This window comes from Macaca fascicularis, chromosome 19 (genome assembly GCF_037993035.2).
Source record: "Macaca fascicularis isolate 582-1 chromosome 19, T2T-MFA8v1.1".
NCBI classification, from domain to species: domain Eukaryota; kingdom Metazoa; phylum Chordata; class Mammalia; order Primates; family Cercopithecidae; genus Macaca; species Macaca fascicularis.
The window spans coordinates 17,074,238-17,097,694 of record NC_088393.1 but is presented as its reverse complement, the minus strand read 5'-3'; the positions used below and the strand labels follow the sequence as shown (position 1 = coordinate 17,097,694).

General features: G+C 48.2%; 1 protein-coding gene across 7 annotated transcripts in view; it reads right to left on the bottom strand.

Annotated features, from left to right (window-relative positions):
* Positions 1-23,457, bottom strand: part of NWD1 (NACHT and WD repeat domain containing 1) — a 92,951-nt gene that overhangs the window by 41,494 nt on the left and 28,000 nt on the right. For all 7 annotated transcript variants that reach the window (XM_045379619.3, XM_065535132.2, XM_045379617.3 and 4 more), the window contains 5 exons: positions 20,192-21,464; positions 11,090-11,293; positions 8,404-8,563; positions 6,573-6,690; positions 5,038-5,196 (listed from right to left, as the gene is read on the bottom strand). In XM_045379619.3, coding sequence (XP_045235554.2) covers positions 5,038-5,196; positions 6,573-6,690; positions 8,404-8,563; positions 11,090-11,293; positions 20,192-21,464 — 1,914 coding nt within the window. The remainder of the gene's footprint in view (positions 1-5,037; positions 5,197-6,572; positions 6,691-8,403; positions 8,564-11,089; positions 11,294-20,191; positions 21,465-23,457) is intronic.

The following is a 23,457-nucleotide window of genomic DNA, read 5'->3' as shown; positions in this document are numbered from 1 at the left end:
AAGATTTACAACTCCTGGCGAGCTCCTCTTGCATTATTTTTCTTTCCGGTTGCCTTAAATTCCAGTTGTTTGGTATGCTGTTCCATCTCCTTCTCTTTATTTATTTGTGTATTTTGAGACAGAGTTTTGCTATGTTGTGCAAGTTGGAGTGCAGTGGCGCGATCTCGGCTCACCACAACATCTGCCTCCTGGGTTCAAGCAATTCTCGTGCCTCAGCCTCCCAAGAAGCTGGGATTACAGGCATGCACCACCACACCTGGCTAATTTTTGTATTTTTAGTAGAGATGGGGTTTCACCGTCACCCAGGCTGGTTTCAAACTCCTGGCCTCAAGTAATCTGCCTGCCTCAGCTTCCCAAAGTGTTGGGGTTACAGGCGTGAGCCACTGTGCCCAGCCATCTATTTATCTATTTTTAACTAGTTAATTTTTTTATAGAGATAGGGTCTCGCTATGTTGCCCAGGTTGGTCTTGAACTCCTGCCCTCTAGCAATCCTTCTGTCTGGGCCTCCCAAAATGCTGGGACTAGAAGCGTGAACCCCCGCACTCGGCCCCATCTCCCTCTCTTAAAGGCTGAGACAAACATTAACTATGTTTAGGTCCCAGTGGGAGCTAGGGTAGTGGCAGGTAATCAGTAGGGATTGTGTGAATGTATAAGAAAGGCATACATGATTACAGGCACCATCATCTTCATATTGGGTGGAGTTCTGGACACATTTTAGTTCAATCGCACATTTTGCAGATGACACAAATAGGGTTTCAGGGCAGAAATAGCCCATCCAAGGCTGTTCATGTCAACAGTGCTATTATGTGACAGTAACAGGACCTTAGATGGCATCACGAGTGGAGGTTCTGTGTGAATTGATGTACATACTCTTCCTAGCAGCCCTAGGTGGGATGGTCACTCAGCATCCCTATTTTGCAGATGCGAAAACTGAGGGCTGTGGGGCAGGGGGAGGGATGGTAAAGGGTCTGCAAGGTCACACTGCCAGAAGTGGCAGCACCAAGATTTCAATCGACACAGTAGAGCTCAAAATTTGTGGTCTTGACCATGACTGGTCTATGTGTGTATTAGTCCGTTCTCGTGCTGCTAATAAAGACATACCCAAAACTGGGTAATTTATAAAGGAAACAGGTTTAATTGACCTACAGTTCTGCAGGGCTGGGGAGGCCTCAGGAAACTTACAATCATGGTGGAAGGGGAAGCAAACATGCCCTTCTTCACAAGGCAGGAGGAGAGAGAAGAATGAGAGCTGAGGGAAGAGGGAAGCCCCTTATAAAACCATCAGGTCTCTGCCACTTCTGCTGCCACTTCTGGGCTGATGGCCAGGAGAATAAAGAGAAGCAGTGGTGCTGCCACTTCTGGGCTGATGGCCAGGAGAATATAGAGAAGCAGACAGTTCAAGGATGCTTTGCAGAGCCAGGATTAGAAGCCTGCATGAGAATTACAGGCCACTGGTCATCCTTTTAAACATGCTACTCACATCCATGGGGAAGCACTTTGGATACAGAGACTTAAACATCTTGAATACTCTCCCTTCCTTTGTGAACTCACCTCACAATTTATTGCCCTTTGTTAACATGGTATTTAAGGCCCCAGGTCTAAACACTCCTCTGAGTTTTCACTTATCTTCTGTGAAACTTCTGTGCATATAAAATTAAAACATGTGAGCCCTTTCTACTGTAAAGATGTCTTTTGTTAGTTTAATTCACAGGCCCCTATCACTGAACATAAAAGGGTAGATAAAAAGATATTATTTATTGTCTCCCATAGTTTGATTGTAAAATGGTGCAGCTGTTGTGGAAAATGAAGTGGTGGTTCCTCAAAAAGTTAAACACAAAATTGCCATGTGATCTAGTGATTCCTTTTCATGACAGCCAAAAGTAGAAACACACAAATAAATGTCCACAGACAGATGAATGGATAAACAAAATGTAGCATATTCATACAATGCAATATTATTCAGCCTTAAAAAGGAAGGAAATTCTTAGCCAGGCATGGTAGCTCATGCCTGTAATCCCAGCACTTTGGGAGGCCAAGGTGGGCAGATCATGTGAGGTCAGGAGTTCGAGACCAGCCTGGCTAGCAGAGCAAAACCCCATCTCTACTAAAAAATACAAAAATTAGCTGCGTGTGGTAGCACACGCCTGTAATCCCAGCTACTCTGGAGGCTGAGGCAGGACAACCGCATGAACAACCCAGGAGGTGGAGGTTGCAGTGAGCTGAGATTGTGCCACTGCACTCCAGCCTGGGTGACAGAGTGAGACTCTGTTGTGCAAAAAAAAAAGAAAAAAAAGAAGGAAATTCTGACATATGTTACAATGTGAATGAAACTTGAGGACATTGTGCTCAGTAAGAGAAGTCAGAGAGTAAAGGACAAATACTGTAAAATACCATTTATATGAAATACCTAAAGCAGTCATATTTATAGAGACAGAAAATAGCACGGTGGTTGCCAGGGACTGGGGTAAAGGGAGAATGGGGAGTGATATGGTTTGGCTGTGTCCCCACCCAAATCTCATCTTGAATTGTAATCCCCATAATCCCCACATGTTGAGGGAGGGACCAGATAGGAGGTGATTGGATCATGGGGATGGTTTCCCCCATGCTGTTCTCATGACAGTGAGTTTTCATGAGATCTGATGGGTTTTTGGGTTTTATTGGAGACAGTCTCATTCTGTCACCCAGGCTGGAGTGCTCTTGGCTCACTGCAACCTCTGCCTCCCGTGTTCAAGCAATTTTCCCACTTCAGCCTCTCAAGTAGCTGGAACTACAGGTGTGTGCCACCACACCTGACAAATTTTTATATTTTTAGTAGAGATGGGGTTTCACCATGCTGGCCAGGCTGGTCTCAAACTCCTGACCTCAAGTGATCTGCCTGCCTCAGCCTCCCAAAGTGCTGGAATTATAGGTGTGAGCCACTACATCTGGCCATCCAATGGTTTTATAAGGCAATTTTCCCTGCCTTTGCTCCCTCACTCCCGCCTGCTGCCCTGTAAGACACACCTCTTTCCCTTCTGCCACGATTGTAAGTTTCCTGAGACCTTCCCAGCCATGCAGAACTGTGAGTCAATTAAACCTCTTTCTTTTGTAAATTACCCAGTCTTGGATGTTTCTTTACAGCAGGGTGAAGATGGGTTAGTACAGGGAGTGAGTGTTTAATGAAGACAGAGTTTCACTTTAGGAAGATTAACAAATTCTGGAGATGAATCGTGGTGATAGCTGCACATTATTAATATATTTAATCTTGTCAGGCACAGTGGTTCATGCCTGTCATCCCAGTACTTTAGGAGGCTGAGGCAGGAGGATTGCCTGAGTCTAGGAGCTCAAGACCTGCCTACGAAACATGACAAAATCCCGTCTCTACAAAATATATAAAAATTAGCCGGGCATGATGGTGCATGTCTGTAGTCCCAGCTACTCAGGAGGCTGAGGTGGGAGGATCGCTTGAGCCTGATAGAAGGAGGTTGCAGTGAGCTGAGATCATGCCACTGTGCTCTAGCCTGGGCAATGAAGTGAGATCCTGTCTCAAGAAAAAAAAAATGGTTAAGACACGTATTTTGCTATAATTAAAACAAAACCAAACAGAACATTTTCATGGCCAGAGCGTCTGAAGACTTGGAGAGATTCTTCAAGCTCTAGGACAGGGAGTAGCAAATTGCAATCTGAGGGCCAGACCCCGCCCAAGTCATCTGGGAGCTAGGAATAGGTTTTTCTTTTTTTTTTTTTTTTTTGGTTTGTTTATTTTGAGACAGGGTCTCGCTCTGTCACCCAGGGGAGTAATCACAGTTTACTGCAGCCTTAACCTCCCAGGCTCAAGTGATCCTCCCACCTCACCTTCCCAAGTAGCTGGGACTATAGGCGTAAGCCATCATGCTCAGCCTAAGAATAATTTTTACAGCCATGTGTTTTCAATAGACCAGATAATAGTGAAAACCAACTTTAAACCCTAAGTTTTGCACTCAGTTATTATTATATTTTGAATTTCATCAATAAAAAATATGTGGGAACTTTGTTTTCTCTTTTATCATATATGTACCAACATAATTTCCTAGAGTTTTCTTGAAATAGTTCCTATCTGGCACTTTCTTTTCTTTCTTCCTTCCTTCCTTCTCTTTCTTTCTTTCTTTCTTTCTTTCTTTCTTTCTTTCTTTCTTTCTTTCTTTCTTTCTTTCTTTCTTTCTTTCTTTTCTTTCTTTCTTTTTTTTTTTTGACGGAGTCTCACTCTGTCACCCAGGCTGGAGTGCAGTGGCACGATCTCAGCTCACTGTAACCTCCGCCTCCTGGGTTCCAGCGATTCTCTTGCTTCAACCTCCCAAGTAGCTGGGATGATAGGTGCCCGCCACCACGCCCTGCTAATTTTGTATTTTTAGTAAAGACAGGGTTTCACTATATTGACCAAGCTGGTCTCCAACTCCTGACCTTGTGATGTGCCTGCCTCGGCTTCCCAAAGTGCTGGGATTACAGGTGTTAGCCACTGCGCCTGGCCCTACCTGGCACTTTCTAAAGAAAAGTCCAGGGTGACAGGATGGGCACTGCTTTGGTAGTATTCATTCCAAAGTTCTCCCAGGCTCAATTTAAAATTCTAGGCCAGGCTCTGTGGCTCATGTCTATAAAGCTAGCACTCTGGAAGGCTGAGGCAAGAAGATCATTTGAGCCCAGGAGTTTGAGACTAGCCTGGGCAACACAGTAAGACCCCATCTCTACGAAAAATAGAAAAATTAGCAAGGCACAGTGGTGCATACCTGTGGACCTGTGGTCCTAGCTACTCAGGAGGCTGAGGTGGGAGGATCATTTGAACCCAGGAGTTTGAGGCTACAGTAAGCTATGATTGCACCACTGCACTCCAGCCTGGGTGACACAGCGATACCACGTGTCAAAAAAAAAAATTATAGAAGCAGTGCTGGGGAAAAATTCACATGTTTAGACAGGAAAGGTATGAGGGTTGATGAAAATCCAGCTCATGACTCAATGAGGAGAGCGTGTTTCTAGAAGTCAGTGCCCGTCCTGGTCACTCCTGTCCAGGCCATCTGGACTCACCCATGCCTCGGAGTTCCACAGCAGGGCGGCAGAGCTGGAGGGCTTCACGGACCAGGCCAACCTCAGGGGAGTCCAGGTGAGGGGCACACAGGTCAAAGTCGTCCAGCAGGTCTTCGATGCCCCCAGAGATGCCCCGGCAGGAGATCCAGCTCATGCTACCTGAGGGAGAGAAGAGGGGAGGATGTGGGAAGTGCCTACCTCCCTCCAGTTCATCCTGGGAGGTGGAGAATCATCTCTCCATTTCCTCCAGGGCATCTCAGGCTCAGCAGTAGTGACCATGGGGCAGGATCATTCTCTGCGGTAAGGGGCTGAACTATGCACTGTGGGTTGTAAAGCAGCATCCCTGGCCTCCACCCACCAGATACCAGTAGCACTCCCACCCCAAGTGTGACAATCGAACATGTCTGCAGACATTGTCAAGTGTCCCCTGGGAGGGCAGAATCTCTTCTGGTTGAGGATCAGAGGGATGGGTGAATAGATAGATAGATAGATAGATAGATAGATAGATAGATAGATAGATAGATAGTTGGGTGGATTGATGCATGGATGGACAAACAGAAAGATAGGTGGGTGGATGGATAGAATAACGGGTGGATGGATGGATGGATGGATGGATGGATGGATGGATGACCAGAAAGGTAGATGAATGAATAGATAATGGACATATAGATGGGTGGATGGAAAGAAGGATAGAATGATGGATGGATGGATGGACAGAGAGAAGGATGAGTGGATGGATGGATGGATGGATGGATGGATGGATGGATGGATGGTTAGAATCAGCTCACGGCTCAATAAGGAGATCATAGATGGATGGGTGGATAAATAGATAGTTAGATGGATAGATGGATGGATAGGTGGATAAATTGATAGTTAGATGGATAGATAGATGGATGAGTGGATGGATGGATGGATGGATGGACAGACAGAAGATGGGTGGATAAACAAATGAATGGATGGATAGGTGGATGAATGGACAGACAAAAGCATGGGCGAATAAACAGATGGCTGGCTGGATGGTTGGAAGGTTAGATGGATGCGTAGATGAATGGATGAATGGATGGATGGATGGACAGAAAGATGGGTGGATAAATGGATGGATGGATGGATGGATGGATGGATGGATGGATGGATGGATGGATGGATAGATGGATGGATGGATTGACAAATAGACAGACAGACAGACAGATAGGGTCTCTCATGATAAGGCAGGGGTTTTCACCCTGTGCGCTAACAACATTTGAAGCTAGATTATTCTCTGTGGTGGGGTGTCCTGTGCACTATAGGGCATTGAGCAGCATCCCTGGCCTCCACCCCCAGATTCAAGTAGCGCCTTCTCCCCTAGCTGTGACAACCAAAACTATCTGCGGACACTGTGAGGCATCCCCTAGGTGTAGAATTGCCCCTTGTGAGAACCTCTGCTTTAGGAGGCACGAAGGATTTCCAGGTTTGCCTTTCACCCTCCCCAGGCTCCAGAAGGCTGGAGCGCGGTGCGGTCACCAGGCTCAGTCCCCTGAGATGGAGGAAGCCCTTACCCAGAACCTCCTGTTTCAGTTCCTCCAGGCGGCCCGAGTGAAGCAAGTGATAAGGCAGCTCCTTCAGCTTCCGCAGGTTTGCAACCGTGTCTGAGAACCACAGAGGCTGAGGGGCCACCTGGCAGAGGAGAAGGGAGACTGCAGCTTGGACACAAGCCCATTCATTCACTCCACGCACAAGCTCATTCATTCACCTCATGCTCCAGACAGTGCTGGAGGGGATGAGAATGCAATGTCAGACAGACATACTCCCGTGTGCCCATTGGTCAGGGCTGGGGCAGAGGATGACATTTGGGACTCAGAGAATCAAAGCCAGAGGTCATGGGACTTTCCGGGAGGAATAGGGAATGTTTCCTGAAGGCAGAGGCATTGGAACTGAGCCTCAGAATTAAGTGGGCATCTATGTGGCAAAATGTGTCAGAAAACAATGGCATTCCAGGGCAAGGGAACAGCATGGGCAAAGGCCTGGAGGTGTGAAAGAGCAGGCTGAGTTTAGGAGGACTGAATTATACACGGCAGGTTATGGGATGCTGGTGGGGAATGAGAGTAGGGAGCTTGTAAGCAGCAGATCATGAAGGTACTGAATATCAGGCTGGGTAGGTCAGGCTCAAGACTGAGGGCACTGGGGAGCTATGGAAGGTTTTAGACAAGAGGCATAATCAGATTGGATGGTCAGAAGCATCCTTGGGAGGATGCACTAGGGCAAGAGACTGAGAGGCTAAGTGAATGAAACGGGCTCAGACCATGTCCTGGAGAGAGAGGATGAAGCTGAGCCTGCAGGGGCTCTGGGCACACAGGAGAGGATTTGTGAATGGGTCTCTGGGTCATTGGAGAGGAGAAGGGTCAGCACCAGGCTTGGTGTGGTAATCCTACCTGTAATTACATGCCTGTAATCTCAGCCCTTTGGGAGGCCAAGGCGGGCAGATCACTTGAGACCAGGAGTTTGAGACCAGCCCGGCCAACATGGCAAAACCCTGTCTCTACTAAAAATACAAAAATTAGCCAGGTGCAGTGGCACACACCTGTAGTCCCAGCTACTAGGGAGGCTGAGGCGGGAGAACCGCTTGAATCCGGGAAGTGGAGGCTGTAGTGACCTGAGATCATGCCACTGCACTCCAGCCCGGGTGACAGCAAGACTCTGCTGGAAAGAAGGAAGGAAGGAAGGGAGGGAGGGAGGGAAGGAGGGAGGAAGGAAGGAAGGAAGGAAGGAAAAAAGAAAGGTCGGCACCAAAAAAAGAATAGAGCCTGGTCCTGTCTCCAGCCTCCCCAGTCCAGCAGGGGAGACAGAGAAAAAGAAACATCAAGCTATAACCAAAGAATTAAAAGTGTGATTTCCTAGTTGTAATCATTATACAACAGTTATATAAGATTTTAACATCAGGGAGAAGAGTTCACAATAACTCTGTACTTTGTTTGTTTGTTTGTTTGTTTGTTTTTGAGACAGAGTTACTCTCTGTTGCCCAGGCAGGAGTTCGAGACCAGCCTGGCCAACATGGTGAAACCCTGTCTCTACCAAAAATACGAAAATTAGCCAGGCGTGGTGGCGGGCACCTGTAATCCCAGCTACTCGGGAGACTGAGGCAGGAGAATTGCTTGAACCCGGGAGGCAGAGGTTGCAGTGAGCTGAGATCACACCATCACACTCCAGCCTGGGCAACAGAGCAAGACTCTGTCTCAAAAAAAAAAAAAATGGGATAGAAAGGACATCTTGCCCTCTGTGGGAAAGGAGAAGTAGGTCAGGAGTTAAGTGCAAAAAGGGGAAGGAAGGAGGTAAGCAACACCGGGCAGGGTGGAGGTTGCAGGTGGAGAGTGGGGGTCCCAGGTACCTCACCTTTCGGTCCAAGTTTAGGGGTTTCCCTACAAGTGGCAGAGTGATGAGCTTCTTGGTACCCTGGCTCCAGGTCCCTGAGAAGAAGTCAGCCAGGACGCCATGCCTCTTGGCTCTCTCGGATCCCGACAGGTAGCGCTCACGGACCACCTCGACCAGCTGTCTACAGAGGGGGTACACAGGCTGATGGACCCGGGGGACCCATTGAGCTCAAAGGTGGCTGTCTGTCTTCCTGGAGGCAGTTCCCCAATCCCAAGCCATCCTAAACTACTCTGTTGACCACCTGTGCTATTTGATACATCACATCTCTCTCTAAATTGGTCCATGTTTTCTTTTTCCTTACATAAATTTACTTTCCTTACATAAATTTCGTAAATTTGAAATCCCACCTGTAATTACATGCCTGAGACTACAGGTGTGTAATTACAGGTGGGATTTCAAAGAGGAACCTTTGGGTTCCTCCAAAAATTAAACATAAAATAACTTACCACCTGACCCAGCAAATCCACTCTTGGGTATATATTCAGAAGAATTAAGAAACAGGTGTTCAGGCCGGGTGCAGCGGCTCATGCCTGTGATCCCACCACTTTGGGAGGCCGAGGCGGGCAGATTACCTGAGGTCGGGAGTTTGAGACCAGCCTGGCCAACATGGTGAAACCCTGTCTGTACTAAAAAAAACCCACAAAAATTAGCTGGGCATGGTGTTGCATGCCTGTAATCCCAGCTATTCAGGAGGCTGAGGCAGGAGAATCACTCCTCCCAGGTGGAGGTTGCAGTGAGCTGAGATGTTGCTACTGCACTCTAGCCTGGGTGACAGAGAAAGACTCCGTCAAAAAAAAAAAAAAGAAAAGAAAGAAAGAGAAAGAATGAAAGAAAGAAAGAGAGAAAGAGGAAGGGAGGGAGGGAGGGAGGGAGGAAAGAAGGGAAGGGAAGGGAAAGGGGAAAGGGAAAGGGAAGGGAAGGGAAGGGAAAGGAAGGGAAGGGAAGAGAAGGGAAGGGAAGGGAAGGGAAGGGAAGGGAAGGGAAGGGAAGAAAACAGGTGTTCAAACAAAACCTTACACATGCATGTTCACAACAGCAAAAACGTAGAAACAATGCAAGTGTCCATCCATAGATGAAGATAAACAAAACGTGGTCCATCCATACAATGAAATATTATGTAGCCATGAAAAGGAAGGAAGCACTGATCCCTGCTACAATGTGGACGAGCCCTGAAAACATGATGCTGGGTGAAAGAAGCCAGACACAAAAGGCCACATAGTGTGAGATTTCATTGATCTGAAATGCCCAGAACAGGCAAATCCATAGAGACAGGAAGCAGATGAGTAGCTGCCAGGGGTTAGGGAAGGAGAATGGGGAGTGATTGCTGATGGGGACGGGGTCACCTTTTGCGGGGATGAAAACGTTCTGGAACTAGACAGAGGTGAGGGGTACAACATTGTGATTGTACTAAAATACCAGTTAATTGTCTACTTTAAAACAGTGAATTCTGGTCGGGCACAGTGGCTCATGCTTGTAATTCCAGCATTTTGGGAGGCCGAGGCAGGCAGATCACTGGAGGTCAGGAACTTGAGGCCAGCCTGGCCAAAATGGTAGTAACTGTCTCTACTAAAAGTACAAAAATTAGCCAGGTGTGGTGACTCATGCCTGTAATCCTAGCTACTCAGGAGGCTGAGGCAGGAGAATCACTCAAACCTGGGAGGCAGAGGTTGCAGTGAGCCGAGATCTTGCTGCTGCACTCCAGCCTGGGCAACACAGCAAGACTCTGTCTCAAAAAATAATAAAATAATAAAACAAAATAAATAAAATAACATGTGGTGAATTGGCCAAGCATGGTGACTCACACCTGTAATCCCAGCACTTTGGGAGGCCGAAGTAGGTGTGTCTCTTGAGCCCAGGAGTTCGAGACCAGCCTAGGCAATGTGGTGAGACTCCATCTCTATAAAAAAAAAAAAATTAAAAATAGCAGGCATGGTGGTGCATGCCTGTAGTCCCAGTTACTCTGGTGGCTGAGATGGGAGTGTTGCTTGAGTCCAGGAGTTTGAGGCTACAGTGAGCTGTGATGACAGCTACTATACTCCAGCCTGGGCCAGACCCTGTCTTAAAATAAAATAAAATAAAATAAAATAAAATAAAATAAAATAAAATAAAATAAAATAAAATAAAATGAAATGAAATGAAATGAAATGGTGAATTTTATGTTACGTGAACTTCACCTAGTTTAGTTTAGTTTAGCTGTTTAGTTTGAAACAGGATCTCACTGTGTCGCCCAGGCTGGAGTGCAGCAGTGCAATCACGGCTCACTGTAGCCTCAAACTCCTGGGCTCAAGTGATCCTCCCACCTCAGCCTCCCAAGTAGCTGGGACCACAAGTGTGTACCATCACACCTAGCTAATTTTCTTATATTTTTTGTAGAGATGGGGCCTCTCTATGTTGCCCAGGCTGATCTCCAACTCCTGGCCTCCAGCAATCCTCCCGCCCTGGCCCCACAAGGTGCTGGGATAATAGGCATGAGCCACTGCGTCCAGCCTCAACTCAATTTTAAAAATGAGTGAATTGTGTCAGAATTCTAACTGGACTTGATTCCCTGGGGAGTGAAGGATCTGGTACTGAGAAGACCCCTGGCCAGTGAGTCCTCCTTATTCTTGGGGTCCCACCCAGTGCCCCTGCCACTGCTGCCTGGACCTACCTGTGGGCAATGGCCAGGAGGGTGAAGCCATCCACGGGCCGCCGGGCCAAGTAGTATCCCAGATCCCGACGAAGTCGCACCCACAGCAGGGGCGGGAAGCGCAGCAGCTCCTTGCTGGGTGGGGTCCAGTCCCGGTACACAGCCTGCAGGACCTCGTCGTCCAAGGACAAAACATCCTTCAGCTCCGCCTCCGAGAGACCGTGCCTGAAGGGAGGAGGAGTGGGGCTTTGAGGCACATCTCATGTCTTCTGCGTTTGGAGGATGCAGAAGCCAAGACAGGGAGGGATACAGCCACCCGCTCGGTGTCCAGCACATCACCTGGGATCAGCATTTGGACAGCGCCCACAAGGGCCCAAGCCCGTTAGGGCAGTATCCACCAAGGAAGACCTTTTCCGATTTTTTTTTTTTTTCTTTTTTTGAGACAGAGTCTTGCTCTGTCGCCCAGGCTGGAATGCAGTGGTACGATCTTGGCTCACTGCAACCTCCGCCTCCCGGGTTCAAGCGATTCTCCTGCCTCAGTCTCCTGAGTAGCTGGGACTACAGGTGCGTGCCACCACACTCAGCTAATTTTTGTATTTTTAGTAGAGACAGGGTTTTACCATGTTGGCCAGGCTGGTCTCCAGCTCCTGACCTCGTGATCCACCCGCCTCGGTCTCCCAAAGTGCCAATCTTTTCCTCTGCATGCACACCTACAGAACCATAAACCGATCACTCCTCAACCTCAAGTGGTCTGAGACAGACAGTATAGGGAGGGAAGGACGAGGTAACTCAAGGAAAATAATGCAGAAACTAACTGCACCCACCCCACTCCACCCTGGCCCACCAAGGCATGTCTTTAATTAGGATAAGTGGGCTGGGCGCGGTGGATCACGCCTGTAATCCCTGACCTTTGGGAGGCTGAGGCAGGAGGACTGCTTGAGGCCACAGCTCAAGACCAGCCTAGGCAAAACAAGGAGACCCCATCTCTACAAAAAAAATTTAAAATTAGCTGGGCATGGGGGCGCACGCCTGTAGTCCGGGCTACTTGGGAGGCTGAGAGGGGAGGATGGCTTGAGCCCAGGAGGTTGAGGCTGCAGTGAGCTGTGATTACATCACTGCACTCCAGCCTGGGCAAAACAGTGAGACCCTGTCTCTAAAACAAATACATAAACAAATGAACAAATAAGTACAAATAAAGTTTAACTGGTTAAAAAGTAATAAAATTCAAAATTCAGTGTCTTGGTTGCATGAACCGTCTTTCAAACTTAAATTCAGTTTCTGAGTTGCATGAAGCACCTTTCAAGTGTTCCATAGTTTTTGTGGCTTGTAGTTACCATATTGGTAATAATGTCATACCCAACACTGTCCTCTTTGCAAACTTTTTTTTTTTTTTTTTTTTTTTTTTTTTTTTTTTTTTTTTGAGACAGAGTCTCACTCTGTTGCCTAGGTTGGAGTTCAGTGGTGCCATCTCAGCTCACTGCAATCTCTGCCTCCTGAGATCAAGTGATTCTCCTGCCTCAGCCTCTCCAGTAGCTGGGACTACAGGTGTGCACCACCATGCCTGGCTAATTTTTGTATTTTTAGTAGAGATGGGGTTTCACTATGTTGGCCAGGCTGCTTTCCAACTCCTGATCTCAGGTGATCTGCCTGCCTCAGCCTCCCAAAATGTTGGGATTAGGTGTGAGCCACTGCACCTGGCCTGTAAAAGTTCTATTATATGGTGTCAGAGAGAGCCTAGGAGATGTGCCCATGGTCATGGGTGAACCACTATGTTGACAGTCCATCTTCATCCCTGAAGACATCCCCTAAGCAATGTGAACCCCAGAGCAAGCACCTCACTTGGCACTCCCACGGGACCCGCCTAGCCTGAATTGCAAAACAGGGCTGTGCATGGTCATCAGGCTTGCATTTGATCTGATTTGATCAGGCTTACATTTGGCTGAGAGACCTTGGCAAGTAATGTACCTTCTCTTTGCCTCAGTTTCCTCATCTGACAAAAACAAAACTGTTGAGGGCTAAGAAGAAAGTGCACTAGTTCCCCATATTCTGAACTCTTATTCTGGCGAGCGTGATCTCATTGATCCTTCCGGTAGCCTTGGAGGATGGATGCTCTCCCAACGAGCACCTCTGTGCAGAGGAGGTAGTGAGGCTCCCAGAGGGCACGGGGCATGCTGAGTGCAGCGTTTCTTGGGCTCGCATTGTTGATGTTTGGAGTCAGATCATGTTTTAGGGTGGGGACCGCCCTGTGTGTTGTAGGGCAGCAGTCCCCAATCTTTTTGGCACCAGGGACCAGTTTCTTGGAAGACAATTTTTTTCCACAGACCGGGGTGGGGGTGATGGTTTGGGATGATCAAGTGCATTGTACACTTTATTTCTATTATTACTACATTGCAATATATAACAAAATAATTCTACAACTCCCCATAACATAGAATCAGAGGGAGCCCTGAGCTTGTTTTCCTGCAACTAGACAGTCCCCTCTGGGGGTGATGGAAGACAGTGACAGGTCATCAGGTATTAGATTCTCATAAGATTCAAGCAACCTAGATCCCTTGTATGCACAGTTCTCAATAGGGTTTGCGCTCTTATGAGAATCTAATGATGCTGCTGACCTGACAGGAGGTGGAGCTCAGGTGGTAATGGGAGCGATGAGGAGCAGCAAGAAGTGGCTGCAGATACAGATGAAGCTTCACTTGTTCGCCTGCTGCTCACCTCCTGCTGTACAGCCTGGTTCCTAACAGGCCATGGACTGGTACCGGTACTGGGGGTTGGGGACCCCTGTTGTAGGATGTGTAGCAGCCCCCACCCAAGCCTTCACCCACTAGATGCTGGTAGCATGACAGATAGACAGATGTATAAATAGTCATATCATAGACAGACATATTATATAGAGAGACATAGATATAAATAAGAGATAGAGCAATAGATACAGAGATAGATAAACATAAAGATAAATAGGTAGACAGATGATAGATAAATAGATATAGACAAGCAGATAGACATAGAGTTGATCCTTGAAGAACACAGGTTTGAACTGCATGAGTCCACTTATATGTGGATTTTCTTCCACCTGTGCTGCCTCTGAGACAGGAAGACCAAGTCCCCTTCTCCTCCTTCCCTTCTCCTCCTCTTCCTCTGCCTCCTCAGTGTGAAGAACACAAGGATGAAGACTTTTGTGATGATCCACTTCCACTTCATGAATACTACATGTATTTTTCTTCCTTATGATTATCTCTTTTTTTGAGACAGAGTCTTGCTCTGTCACCCAGGCTCGAGTGCAATGGCGTGATCTAGGCTCACTGCAACCTTCGCCTCCTGGGTTCAAGCAATTCTCGTACTCAGCCTCCTAAGTAGCTGGAATTACAAGCATGAGCCACTGCACCCAGCCCCCCTTATGATTTTCTTACTATCATTTTCTTTTCTCTACCTTGTTTTGTTGTAGGAATACAGTCTGTAATACATAGAATATATGAAATACATGTTCACCAACCATGTATGTTACTGGTAAGGCTTCTGGTCAACAGTAGGCTATTAGTATTTAAGTTTTAGGGGAGTTCAAAGTTATACACCAATTTAGAGCTACATTGGGAGACAGTTGGTTCCCCTTACCCCCAGGTTGTTCAAGAGCCAGCTGTATATACAGAGATAGATTATAAGCTAGGCATGGTGGCTCACACCTGTAATCCCAGCACTTTGGGAAGCGAAGGTGGGAGGACTGTTTGAGCCCAGGAGTTTGAGAGCAGTCTGGGCAACATAGTGAGACCCTGTCTCTACTAAATAAATAAATAAATAATAAATAAGGCTGGATGTGGTGGCTCATTCCTGTAATCCTAGCACTTTGGGAGGCAAAAGTGGGCAGATTACTTGAGGCCAGGAATTCGAGACCAGCCTGGCCAACAAGGCAAAACTCTGTCTCTACTGAAAACACAAAAGTTAGCCAGGCATGGTGGTGCATGCAGGTAATCCCAGCTACTTGAGAGGCTGAGACATGAGAATCATTTGAACCTAGGAGGCAGAGGTTGCAGTAAGCTGAGATTGCACCACTGTACTCCAGCCTAAGCAACAGAGTGAGACTCTGTCTCAAAGAAAAAAAAAAAAGAAGAAATAAATAACTGGGTGTGGTGGTGTGCACCTGTAGTCTCAGCTACTCAGAGGGGTCTGAGATGGGAGGATTGCTTGAGCCCAAGAAGTCAAGACTGCAGTGAGCTGTGATCATTTCACTGCGCTCCAGCCTGGGTCACAGAGAGTGAGACCCTGTCAAAACAAAAAACAGAGAGAGAGAGATTAAAGATAGACAGGATCGATATAGATGAGCAACAGAGAGATAGAATTAGAGATTGATTGATTGATTATAAATGAATAGATGGATAAAGATAGAGACGATAGCGGCCGGGTGCGGTGGCTCAAGCCTGTAATCCCAGCACTTTGGGAGGCCGAGACGGGCGGATCACGAGGTCAGGAGATCGAGACCATCCTGGCTAACACGGTGAAACCCCTTCTCTACTAAAAAATACAAAAAACTAGCCGGGCGAGGTGGCGGGCGCCTGTAGTCCCAGCTACTCGGGAGGCTGAGGCAGGAGAATGGCATAAACCCGGGAGGCGGAGCTTGCAGTGAGCTGAGATCCGGCCACTGCACTCCAGCCCGGGCGACAGAGCCAGACTCCGTCTCAAAAAAAAAAAAAAAAAAAAAGATAGAGACGATAGATACATAGACAATTTAAATAGGTGGGTAGATAAAAGTGATGTATTTGTAGATATGGGATAGATATAGAGTTAGATAGGTAGAGACAGATGGTAGAGAGATACAAGGATAGATTACTAGAAGTGACAGAGATAGATGGAGACTATGCATATTTATCAATGGGTCATAGAGAAATATATAGATATATAGAGACAGACATAGATAGACATGATGGACGAGTGGGTGAATGGATGGATGGAAGGATGGAAGACAGAGATGATAGATGCAAGGAAGATAGAGATGATAGATGGATGGATAGATGGATGATAGAAATGATGGGTGGGTGGATGGATGGATGGATAGATGGATGGATGGACAGATGGTTGGTTGGATGGATGGATGAATGGGTGGATTGATGATAGAGATGAAGGGTGGGTGGGTGGATGGATGGATGGATGGATGGATGGATGGATGGATGGATGGATGGAAAATAGAGATGATGGATGGAAGGAAGATAGAGATGATGGATGGATGGATGGATGGATGGATGGATGAATGATAGAGATGATGAAAGGAAGGAAGACAGAGATGATGGATGGAAGGATAGATGGAATTTAGAGAGAATGGGTGGAAGGATGGAAGATAGTGATGATGGATGGATGGATGGATTGATGGAAGGATGGATGGATGAAAAATAGAGATGATGGATGGAAGGAAGATAGAGATGGTGGGTGGATAGATGGATGGATAGATGGATGGATGGAAGCTAGAGATGATGGATGGATGGATGGATGGATGGATGATAGAGATGATGGATGGAAGGAAGACAGAGATGTTGGATGGAAAGATAGATGGATTTAGAGAGAATGGATGGAAGAATGGAAGATCGAGATGATGGCTAGATGAATGGAAGATAGAGATGAATGGATGAATGAATGAAAAGTCGAGATGATGGATAGATGGATGAATGAATGGACGGATGATAGAGATGACGGATGGAAGGAAGATCGAGATGATGGGTGGGTGGATTGAAAGATGGATGGATGGATGATGGATGGATGGAAGATAGAGATGACGGGTGGGTGGATAAATGGATGGGTGAATGGATGGAAGATAGAGATGATGGATGGAAGGATAGATGGAATTTAGAGAGAATCGATGGATGGAAGATCGAGATGATGGATAGGTGGATGGAAGATAGAGATGATGGATGGATGGATGAAAGGTTGAGATGATGGATGGATGGATGAATGGATGGATTGATGGATGACAGAGATGATGGAAGGAGGGAGGGAGGGACGGATTGATGGATGGATGAATGGATAGGGTCTCTCATGCTAAGGCAAGGTTTCTTACCCTCTGCACTATCAACATCTGGGGCTGGATCATTCTCTAAAGTAGGACCATCCTTTGCACTGTAGGGTGTTAAACAGCACCCCTGGACTCCACTCAGGAAAGACACCAGGAGCACCACCCTGCTCAATCAGACAACCAAAAATGCCTCCAGACACTGCTAGTGTCCCCTGGGTTGGGGGGGGAGAACTACCCTGAAGTGACGACCTCTGGCCTAGAAGGATCTCAGGTCTGCTCCAAGAGCGAAGCTCTCACCATCCCGCCACATGGATCTGATGTGTAAGCATAACATATTTTCATGGAACTGGATTAACCAAAATCATCCATCTTATCTTCATGCTTCATAAACCACCTCCCCGCCACCCCTGTGAGAGACCTGGCTTTACTAATTGAACCAGACCTGGGACCAAGTAGGCCAATTGATTTCTGTCTCCCTGTACTTTGGAATTAGGACCCAAAGAAAAAGTCAGTAAGATGGCAGGCACTTGGTCACAGAAATATGAGCTCCTGATGCCAACTGTGGCTCAAGGCAAGCTGAAGTTCCAGAGAGGCTGAAGGAAGAGTCTACAAGAGGAGTTGATGGGCAGAGAGGACCCCAGAGGAAGAAGGAAGGAGAAGCTGCTCTGATTTTTATGACAGTTTCCATGACAACTCACTTCCTCCAAGCCAACTTCACCAGATGGCCCAATGCACCACCCCTCTATTCTGGAACATGCCCCAGTTGTTATTTGCACTTTTTTTTGGAGACAGGGTCTTGCTCTGTTGCCCAGGCCAGAGTGCAGTGGCATGATTACAGTTCACTGCAGCCATGACCTCCTGACTCAGTGAATCCTCCTGCCTCAGCCTCCTGAATAGCTGGGACTACAGGTGTGAGCCATGTCCAGCTAATGTTTTTATTTTTCACTGAGGCAGGGGCTCTCGTTTTTTTGCCCAGGCTGGTCTTGAACTCCTGGGCTCAAGTAATTCTCCCACCTTGGCCTCCCAAAGTGCTGGGATTACGGGTGTGAGCCACCCACCCCAGGCGGTATTTGTACTCTTATAGTTGGGAAATCTGGGATAAGTCCCTGGAGTCAGCTATAAGACGGCCCTGAATTTCCTTAACTCTCCATTGGATCTCGATCTCTCTCATTCTCTCTCTCTTTCTCTCTCTCTCTCTCTCTCTTTCATACACACACCCTTCCTTCCTTCCTTCCTTTTTCTTCTTTCTTTCTTTTGAGACAAGGTCTTCCTTTGTCTCCCAGTCTATAGTGCAGTGGCACAATCATGGCTTGCTGCAGCCTTCAACTCCTGCGCTCAAGTGATCCTCCCATCTCAGCCTCCTGAGTAACTGGGTCTATAGGCACGTACCACCATGGTCAGCTAATTGTTGTACAGACAGGGGCCTCACTGTGTTGCCTAGGCTGGTCTCAAACTCCTGGATTCAAGTGATTCTCCCACCTTAGCCTCCCAAAACGCTGGGATTACAGGTATGAGCCACTGCACCTAGCCTATTCTCTTATTTCTTGCACTAGCAGGAATGTGTTTCTATTTCTGGCAAAGAAACAAGCAGAAAGACCTCCTTGCTAGGGTGACCACCACCCTCTAGATTAATTTGTGGTAACTGACAAAGGTCTGAAATGGCACCGGCTGAGAAAAAAACAAAACAAAACAAAACAAACAAAACAAAACAAAACAAAAATCCCCCTAAAACTGAGAAGAGGCAAAACTATGTCGTCCAGCATTTTGGATGATGGTTTTGAGTGTTTGCTGTTGGCCAGTTGCAGTAAAGGCAAAGTTTTGTTCCTTGGTGTCTCCGCCAATTGGCAGAGGACAAACTCAGGGGAGGGAATGTGGCTGCTTGGTGCTTCTGATTAACCCCTTCCTCTCTGCTGCTTGTTGTTTTTGCTTTTGCTTTTGTTTTCTTCCTTCCTTTCCTCCCTTCCTTCCTTCTTTCCTTCATTCCTTTCTTCTTTTTTCTTTCTCTTTCTTTCCTTTTCTTTCTTTCTTTTTCTTTCTTTCTCTTTCTTTCTTTCCTTTATCTCTCCCTTCCTTCTTTTCTTTTCTTTCTTACTATCCTTCCTTCCTTCCTTCCTTTTTTTCCTTCCTTCCTTCCCTCCTTCTCTTTCTCTTTCTTTTTGAGGTGGAGTCTTCCTTTGTCACCCAGGCTGAAGCACAGTGGCACTGTCTTGGCTCACTGCAACCTCTGCCTCCTGGGTTCAAGTGATTCTTTTACCTCAGCCTCCCAAGTAGCTGGGATTATAGGCATGCACCACCACGTCCGGCTAATTTTTTTGTATTTTTAGTGGAGACAGAGTTCCTCCATGTTCGTCAGGCTGGTCTCCAACTCCCGACCTTGGGTGATCCGCCTGCCTCGACCTCCCAAAGTTCTGGGATTACAGGTGTGAGCCACCGCGCCTGGCCTAGTTTGTTGCAATTTATAGCCCTGAGACTTTCACTTGGCTAAGCAACCATGTAGAAAGAACAACCATGTTCTTTCTTTTGCATGTGTGGATTTATTTTCCCAGCTTTGTTGAGGTATAGTTGACAAACCAAAATTGCATTTGGCTGGGCACGGTGTTGCACACCTGTAGTCCCAGCTACCCTACTCGGCAGGCTGAGATGGGAGGATCACTTGAGCCTCGGAGTTGGAGACTGCAGTCAGGTATGACTGTGCCACTGCACTCCAGCCTGGGAGACAGAGACAGACCCCTATCTCTAAAAACAAAAATAAAAAAAATATTTGTCTGGGTACAGTGGTGCACGCGTGTAGTCCCAGCTACCCTACTCAGCAGGCTGAGATGGGATGATCACTTGAGCCTGGAAGTTGGAGACTGCAGTGACCTACGGTCATGCCACTGCACTCCAGCCTGGGCGACAGAGTCAGACCCCATCTCTAAAAATTAAAATTAAAAAATTATATTTTGCTGGGCACGGTGGTGCACACCTGTAGTCCCAGCTACTCAGCAGGTGAGGCGTGAGGATCACTTGAGACTGCAGTGAGCTGTGATCGCGCCTCTGCACTCCAGCCTGGGTGACATAACTAGAGCCCCATCTCTAAAAATAAAAAATTAAACATAAATAAATAAGAGTTTCAAAACACAGAGACTTACCGGGAAGACACGATGTAGCCCAGCACGTGGGCCACGAGGAGCCGCCCATGTGTCTGCTCCAGACGCGCGCAGAGCTGGTGTGTGGCTTCCTCTGCGGTGGTGGCCAGTGGTGCAGGTACAGTGAAGGAGACCCACTTCCGGGCCTCCTCAAAGGCCAGCCTCAGCCGCCCCGGGTTCCCACACTCCGGGAGGCTGGCCCAGAGCAAATCTGTGTGCACCGGGCTCAGCGTCCTCCTTGCAGCCACCAGCAGGTGTTGGATCATCTCCTGGCCTTGGTTTCCAGAGAGGGGCTTCACCTCCCAGTAGGCCTCCGGGTCCAGGAGCACTCTCTGTAAGGTGTCCAAAACCCCCAGTGCCCCCGAGCAAGCTGAGAGGATGAGGTGCACCCTCGGGGGGCAGTTGAGAGGCAGCCAGGGAACCCTCCGAGCATGGCGGACAGAGTCCAGGTCATCCATAGCATCCAGCAGGAGCACAAGAGACTCAAAGTTTCTGCAAGAGACGGTATGGAGGAGGGTGTGGAAAAACTGGACCACCCTGGTGTGGGCATCCAGAACCTGGGCACAGGGTAAGGGCAGCCCATAGGCCAGGCACACCTGGAAGCAGATGCTCTTCAGCAGGCCACGGGCATCCGAGCTCATCTGCGACGTCCCCAGCAGCCGCAGGACGGTCACCGTCTTGTGCCCGAGCAGCCTTGGCATCTGCTCAACCAGCTTGCACATCAGGGCCGTCTTTCCGATGCCCGGGGGCCCAAAGAGTACCAGGGGGGTGTGCTGCTTGCTGTCATCGTGCCTGAGCTGCTGCCCAAGCCGGGCCAGGAGTTCCTGACGTCCGCAGAAGTTCTGGGTGACCTCCGAGCTCTGCCAAAGGTGGTGGCGGATCTCTTGGTAGAGCCACGCCAACTCCTGTCCGGCCACATCCAGCTCACGGAGGCGTTCGAGGACCTGGTGATTGGCCCTCGCCACAAACTGCTCGCCCAGCTCCTTCAGGTACTGGGCGTGAGTTTTGTTCTTGGGGTTCACCAGGTCGCGGCTCCACGGCAGGCGGTGGGCCTTGAGGACCTCGGGGTGCATGTCAGTGATGTGGCCCTTGAGGCTGCTGAGAAGGTTCTGGGCATCAGTGTCCAGGCAGCCATCCGCGAGCCGGTCCACCATCCCGAGGGCGCAGTCTTCAAGGATGTGTTTGTAGAGGTCTTGGATCTCTCGAAGGAAGACGGTGGCTCCCTGGTCCCGTTCCTCTGAGCTCAGCAGGCCCTGCTGTATCTCCCAGTCAATGACTGCCAAAGTGGGGAAGGTGGGAAGGAAGTGTGGTCATTATTGGGTCAGCAGCTGACCTAAATGGGGTTGCTGGGAGACCTGTTGTTGGGGGACGTGCATTGGTTCTCAAGATTAACGTGCACCAGAGTCTGACCTGCGAGACTCGAAAAGACCCGCGTGGCTGGACCCCACCTCCAGAAGTGATTCAGCAGATCTGAGTGGGGCCCCGGAGTTTACATCTGCAACAAGCCAAGGCTTGCTGGTCCAGGGACTGCACTCAGAGTTACACTAATTAAGCCATTATTCTTAAAGAGAGAGAGAGAGAGTCGGAGTTTCGCTCTTGTCACCCAGGCTGGAGTGCAATGACATGATCTCGGCTCACCACAACCTCCGCCTCCTGGGTTCACCCACCACTCTCCTGCCTCAGTCTCCCGAGTAGCTGGGACTACAGGCACCTGCCACCACGCCCAGCTAATTTTTCTATTTTTCATAGAGACGGGGTTTCACCGTGTTAGCCAGGATGGTTTCAATCTCCTGCCCTCGTGATCCGCCTGTCTCGGCCTCCCAAAGTGCTGGGATTACAGGAGTGAGTGACCGCGCCCAGCCTAAGCCATTATTCTTACTTTTATTATTATTGAGACACGGTCTCACTCTGTCACCCAGGCCGGAGTGGAGTGGCGCGATCTTGGCTCACTGCAACCTCCGCCTCCCAGGCTCAAGTGATCCTTCCACCTCAGCCTCCCAAATAGCTGGGATTACAGGCTTGCATCAGCACACCCGGCTAATTTTTGTATTTTTTTTTTAGAGATGGGGTCTTGCTATGTTGCCCAGGCTGGTCTCCAACTCCTGAGCTCAAGCAATTCTCCAGCCTTGGCCTCCCAAAGCGCTTGGGATTACAGGCGTGAGCTACTGTGCCCGGCCTGATTTAGCCATTATTAATCAAAGACCCCTCAGGATAGGCAACACAGAGGCCCCATGTGAGGAGTAGCCACACTGTAAAACAATACCGTCATCCTCAAAAAGTGAACCATGGAATTACTATCGCACCCAGCAATTCCACTCTCAGGTATCTGCTGAAAAGACCTGAAAACAGAGACTCCAACAAATACTAATACACCCTTGCTTGTAACAGCACCATTCACAACAGCCAAAAGACAGAAACAATCCAAACAGCCATCAACAGGCTGGGTGTGGGGTCTCAGGCCTGTAATCCCAGCACTTTGGGAGGCCAAGGCAGGCAGATCACCTGAGGTCAAGAGTTCGAGATCAGCCTGGTCAACATGGTGAAACCCCGTCACTACTAAAAATACAAAAATTAGCCTGGCATGATGGCACACGCCTGTAATCCCAACCACTCAAGAGGCTAAGACAGGAGAATCATTTGAACCTGGGAGGCGGAGGTTGCAGTGAGCCAAGATCATGTCACTGCACTTCAGCCTGTGCGACAGAGCAAGACTCCATCTCAAAAACAAAACAAATCAAAAGAAACATCCATCAACAGATGAATGGATAAACAAAATATGGTCCTTCCACACAATGGGATACTATTCAGCCATTGAAATGGATGAAGTACTCACAAGTGTTAAAATGTGGATGAACCTCAAAAATATGATGCCGAGTGAGAGAAGCCAGACACAAAAGGCCATGTAGTATGAGATTCCATTGACATGAAATGTCCAGAACAGGCAAATTAACAGAGACAGAAAGCAGATTGATGGTGGCCTGCGCTGGGAGAGGGGAGATGGGGAGTGTTTAATGGATAGGGCTTCTTTTGGGGTGATGAAAATGTCTTGGAGGGCCAGGTGTAGTTCACACCTGTAATCTCAGCAGTTTGGGAGGCAAAGGCTGGACAATCGCTTGAGCTCAGGAGTTCGAGACCAGCCTGGGCAACATGGCAAAACCCCGTCTCTACAAAACATAAGTCAGCAGCCTGTGATGGCGTATGACTGCGGTCCCAGCTACTGAGGAGGCTGAGGTGGGAGGATTGCTTGAGCCCAGGAGCTGGAGGCCACA